Consider the following 6000-nt stretch of genomic DNA (forward strand, 5'->3'; position numbering starts at 1 on the left):
CCGTTGTAAAATGAGGATAATAATAGCCTCTATCTTATTATGGCAGTCTGAGAATTCATGCATGTACAGCATTTGGCTCAAAGACTGGGCACAACATAAATGTCCACAGACGTTTCCTCACACTGTCCTCTGAAATTAAGGGACTCTACGTGATCTCCAACGTCACTCCCAGCTCCAAAAATCCATGAGCCCACCATCAAATTATTTTCCCGGTGGAGAAGCCAGAGCACTCAGTTATAGATCAGGGGAGCACCGTCTTCATGGTCCCCACAAAAATCCACCCCGGCCAAGATGGCCCAATTTCCAGAGCTCTCTCCTTGGAATTTGCTAACACATCCCCTTATAAACCAACCTCTAATTTTTCTTGCCACTCCTTCCCCCTTGCTTTCTTTCCACATTCCCTTTCTCAGCTGGCTGCTCCTGCCCACTGAGTATCTGGGCTTCAAATTATCTTCCCCGGTTGCCTCTATGTTCGTTCCCCGCAAGCTAATGTCTGTTGGAAGCAACACTTGCAAAATTATCCATATTAAGGTTGCGTTCCCAAGAGTCACATATTTTACATGAGTTTTTCCTCCGAGGCAGAAGCCTGCTGGCAGAGCTACTGCTGTCTGGTGAAGTCAGTGGAGTCAGGTTTCTCCCCCACATGCTGTTTATGTTGGGTTATCACTTGGCCTAATGTTTGCATTCTCATGCTCCAGCACGTGTCCCGTGCCGATGAGCCACAACAGCCTCCTGTGCCATCCCAGGGGATGTTGACAGTTCATCAAACACTCATTTTAGAAAAGGAATTAGAGGAAGTCTGCTTCCAGGCTCTTCTAGACGGGGCCAGATTCAGCATTCCAGCCGGGAGTGGACTCGCTCACTATTTGAAGGATTATTTCCCTTCTCCACTCTATTCCTCCATCTCCCCTCTGAAAGTGGACGTTCAACAAACCGAAATAGCCTCCCTAGACACGTGAGGCTGCTGGAGGTTGCTACGGGGTTCAGTCAGCAGCCAGTCTGCCAGGACAACCACACACCCTTCCCGAAGCTTTTCCATAGCAAAAGGTAAATTAGATTCTCAGGTCAGGAGTAAATGGGGGTTCTGTGTTGTTGCTGTTTTTTTTCCCAAATCCTGGGCAAGAAGAGAGGGGCAACTGACCTTTCCTTTTGAACTTGCATAGGTTTGAGCCATCTCCCCTGCCGCAGTACAAAAAGGGAAGCGGGATTGATGTAGCCATGAGGAATGAGTCCTCGGAGCCCTGGAGCTCTGGGAAGGGACCGGCCTCCGCTGGAGCTGGGTAGGGCCACCAAAGGGCAGAGCTGAACAGGGAGGAATCCTAATGCAAAGTTGTATTACCCCTAGGCAAGCACTTGTGTTTATGGATTATCAGGCCCCTTGGGGCTCCTTCTTCCTTCCATATTTATCATCGGAGGGCTACTCCAGATGCCACTGAGGCAGAACTCAAATGAAGCACCCCCGCTGGAGAGCAGAGCACCAAGGAAGATTTCACCTGGGGCCAGTGGAGTCCCTTGTCTATACAGCAGGCTACTGACTTTATGCCCTCAGCACCCCACTTAACCTGATTTGTTCTCGGACACTCACCAGCTACCTGCAGCAGTAGGGCACCCGCCTCTTAAGTAGACCATAGGTGACAAGTAACCAGCAAGGTGACAGGTAACCAGCACAGAAGGCGTGCGCTAGAGGCTCACACACTCCCTGCTCCTACCAAAGCTGCTCTGTTTTGTCACATCTGCACATGTCAGCCTGCCCTTCCTTCAGGAGGTCTCACCTGCCTCCTGACACCTTGCCCTGCTCCAGCCAGGAAGGGACAGATGCTCACCAGAAGCCTCTGCTTCTCTGCCTGCCCCGAGCAGTTACAAGACAAGCATGCCTTTCCCTCCCTGGGCCAAGCGGCCCCCAGGAGCTCAGAGTCACATCTCAGCCTCACTTACCCTGGGAGCCCATTTGACACGGGGTTTGTGGCTCAGAAAATGATAGTGAAAAACACAGAAGCCAGAGCTCTTTCTAAACAAACACTGTGTGTCCCCAGAAACGACTCTGCACTTTTAACCTCGGGGTTTTTTTTTTTTTTCCTCTTCTTTCTCATTCTAACCGGGAAGGAAGTGTATATATGCTGAGTGGGTGAATCTCCCAGACCCGGGCTCTGTGCTGAAGGGTGTGACTGCAGGATCTCAGCAAGCCACAGTCACCCAGAGGAACACCCTTGCTGCGAGCCTTGTTCTTGATTCCTTTCTCTCCTTCCCGCTTCACCTCTGAGGGGGCTCCTTCCAGGGAAAACTTCTCCCTTTTGCTAGTCAGAGGGGGTGAATCAGACTGGATGGATTCCCAGAGGTACTTCGGCGCTTTACCAAGATAAAATGAAAACTAGAAAGTGCACTGGAGCCGCTACCCCTTCCTGATGAACTTCAGTCCCACCAGCTGGGATGAGAAAACGGTGTCACGTTCTCAAGGAGGACAGACACTCCAGCACCACCAGCCAAGCCCCCAAGATTACACTGGCACCAGCGCTGGCCACCTCCACCCCCAGCAGCACCTCCGGGGCTCCCGGGGGCCCTGGACGCTACTCACAGTACCTCTAGGCAAGGATGAGATGAGAAGGAGCTGCAGGAAAGTGAGCCCCAACTGCGTCCAGCAGCCCAGCTCCATCGTTCCTGCGCCGGTGCTTGAGCGACTGCTGGGGAGGGACGGAAGGGAGGCCCGGGGCAGGCGGCTCTTACAGGGACCTCCCTAAGCCCCAGCTGAGCGGGAGCTCGGGTTTCAGCTCGCCAGGCTCTCCCATCCTCATCCGAGGGGAACCACCTTCAGCCAGAGCGACGTCAGCCCAAACCTCTCCGCTCGCTGCTCAGCTGCCTTAACCCTTGCGGGGCCCTGGAGGTGTGGCCACGCTCAGGGACTCCGAGCGGCTGGAGGCCAGCCTGAGTCAGCTCAGCCTGGGCGCCAGGGCCGGGTTGGAGCGGGGGTGGGCGGTGCCGGGGNCCCCCTCCATCCCCAAGTTCTCCTTCCCCCTCAGCATCTGCTCCAGGTGATCACAATTTGAAGATCTCATCCTTTGCATCACAGGCATCTTCCCCTGATGCCCATCATGGTGTGTTTGGCAGCATAAACAGATCCTGTATGTGCCACGCAGGACATTAGGCTCAGGGATAAAAGAACACACAAGACCCTGCCTCCAAGAGCAGCAGTCTGTCTAGACACAGAGATGGCAAATGACATCTCGAATAAGGAGAAAGAACACTTATTAGATAATAGCTGATTTTCAAAATCAGTTTCTCTGTGCCAGGCATCTAAGTACCTTACATGGGTCAACTCATTTATTCCTCATAATAAGCCTATCATCTACACTTTACAGAGAGGGAAACTGAGTCGATGAGCATTCAATAGCTCATCCAAGGCCACACCATGAGTAAGTGGTAGAGCCAGGGTTTGAACCCAGGTCCAAAGGCAGTAGTCCTGGCCATCAGGCTCTACCACTTCTTAGTTAGGATGCTGTGAATATGGCGTTCAGGCACCGCATGATGTCACCATGTACATGTACCATAGACGGTACTGTCCACATAGGATAAATGCAGACACCCAAGCATCAGAGAGGAAGCGACTTGCTCAAGATCACTCAGCTGGAAGCCAAAGGGCAGGATTCACACCCAGCTCTGACTCAGGGGGTATTGGGGTTTCAGAGCATGCTTGGTCCCGGTCTGCACTCTCAGATGAAGAACCAAAGTTGGGAGAAGTGAGTGATCATTCAGGCCCAGGGCAGTGGGAGGTTTACCTGAACTGGGAAAGCTTCACCGGGGGCCTGAGGGACAGGTAGGCTCTCAATCCCGGGAGGGGCCTGGGGAGGCCTTTCTAGGAGGAAGGACTAAATTTGGCCAGTGGCCCTGGGAAGTAATCAGTATTTACCTATGTATAGTACAATTTCATATTTATTCTTGTCTCCAAAGGATCCATGGCAATGTACACCATTAAAATACATTTTTAAACAGTTTTGATAAAAAATATATATATATATATATATCAGTAAAGCCAACTCAAGAGGATAGACAACGTGTGTAGTTTGGATGTGGCAGAGAGCAGGGAAAGAGGAAGGTAGTGGTTAGGGTGTTTGGATTTTATCGTGGAGCGAATGAGGGGCTCTGGCAGTTTAGGAGCTGGGGGTGCTGGGCCCAAGGCAAAGTTCTATGAAGAACAGTCACCTTGGCATCCAGACAGAGGGCTGGAGGAGGCCAAGGCTGGCACCAGGAGCACATCTGAGACTGTTGACAGAGACTCAGAGTAAACAGTAAGGATTGGAGTGGAAGGAAAAAATGATGGGAGAAACTTGGGGAGGGTAGAACCCCCAGGGCTCAGGCTAGACTGGATAGGCAGGGGCCTGGCCCAGGCACTCCTCTCACAGAGAAATTCCTAAATCCCAGTCCTGCTTCTGGGGCCCACAGCAGCAAAGTGACCATGAACAAGAACTCGGCAGTCAGAGGCCTGTGTTCAAAACTTTGATTCTCCACTTTCTGACTCTATGCCAGTGAGATCATACAAAATACATGCTGGTCCCTGCCCTGAGCTCCTGGCACAGAGCTCCCGATGCCTTTGCATTTCCTGGGTGATATGAGTGTCTTTTGTCCTAAGGAGGCAACTTTGGGTGGGCTCCAGGATGAGGGCTGGTCACTAGAAAGATCAAGCCGTGATTCGAGGCTTGGAATTTTTAGTCCCACCCTCTGTTCTCTTGAGAAGGGAGAAAGGGCTGAAAATGGAATTAATGGTCCATCATGCCTACATGAGGAAGCCACCAGAAAAATCCCAATGGTATGAGCTTTGGAGAGCTTCAACCATTTGGGGAGCACAGCCATGTACCAATAGGATGATGCACCCCAACTCCTGCACTTGGGACCCTCCCAGACCTTCCCTATATCTCTTCACCTAGCTGTTCGTTTGTATCCTTCATCATATCCTTTAAAAGACTGTAAATGTAAGAGCTTCCCAGAGTTCTGTGAGCCCTTCAAGCAATTATCAAATCTAAGGAGGAGGAGGTCATGTGACCCTCCAGATTTGTAGCCAAGTGGGACAGGAGTTGTGGGTAACTTGGGGACCTAGTATTTGTGGTTGACGTCTGAAGTGGGAGACAGTCTCGTGGGACTGAGCCCTTGACCTGTGGGATGTGGCACTCCCTCCGGGCAGTGTCAGAATTGAGTAAAATTATAGAACACCCAGCTGGTGTTACAGACTTGCATGGTGGGGGAAAAACCCACATAGGCCTGGAATGAGAAGTGTCCAAAATGAGTATGGCAGAAGTCCGAGAGTAGGGGATACACCCAGAAGAAGGAAAGGCAGGGGGTTGGGTTTTTTTTTTTTCCCCCAATACAATGACCTAAACCAAGCCAACTGATTCTCTGAATCTCAGTTTTCTCATCTGTAAAATGGAAATAATCACCAAACTTTGTAGACAGGAGACTTTAAGGAGACTGTGTATATAAGGCCCTTATATAAGGCCTACCTGATACTAAATGCTCAGTAAATAGTAATCATTATCTGTTTTATGAGCCTGAATCTGATACCAAGGAAATCCTATGGTATCACCTTCTTCCTCACCCTCAGCTTCCCTGTCCAGGTAAAATATGATTAAAACAAGCACCAGGGCACCTGGGTGGCTCAAGTCAGTTAGACATCCAAATTCAGCTCAGGTCATGATCTCACAGTTCCTGGGTTCGAGCCCTGTCTCAGGCTCTATGATGACAGCTCAGAGTCTGGAGCCTGCTTTGGATTCTGTGTCTCCATCTCTCTCTGCCCCTCCCACACCCCCCAAAAATAAACATTTCAAAAAAGTACTTTTTAAAAAGCACCAAAAAAAGCCTTAAAAGTGTGGGGAAATATCAAAGGGCATCATATCTACAGGGTGGAGGGCAGATGTGAGAAGAGGGGAAGTTCACTGTGTCACTGGTCAACCAGCCCTAGTCCTTTGATGATGAGACTGGGGAGGAGGTGACTTGGTTTCCAAGTAACTGTAGGTA

At 50.6% G+C, this 6000-nt stretch overlaps 1 protein-coding gene across 1 annotated transcript in view; it reads right to left on the reverse strand.

Moving 5' to 3' along the window:
• PAMR1 (peptidase domain containing associated with muscle regeneration 1) overlaps positions 1-2833 on the reverse strand; it is a 76585-nt gene extending 73752 nt beyond the window's left edge. The window contains exon 1 of the mRNA XM_077777494.1: positions 2578-2833. Coding sequence (XP_077633620.1) covers positions 2578-2650 — 73 coding nt within the window. The 5' untranslated portion in view covers positions 2651-2833. The remainder of the gene's footprint in view (positions 1-2577) is intronic.
• Between the last annotated feature and the right edge of the window lie 3167 nt (positions 2834-6000).

Source organism: Crocuta crocuta, unplaced genomic scaffold, assembly GCF_008692635.1.
Source record: "Crocuta crocuta isolate KB4526 unplaced genomic scaffold, BGI_CrCroc_1.0 scaffold384, whole genome shotgun sequence".
In the NCBI taxonomy this organism is placed as follows: domain Eukaryota; kingdom Metazoa; phylum Chordata; class Mammalia; order Carnivora; family Hyaenidae; genus Crocuta; species Crocuta crocuta.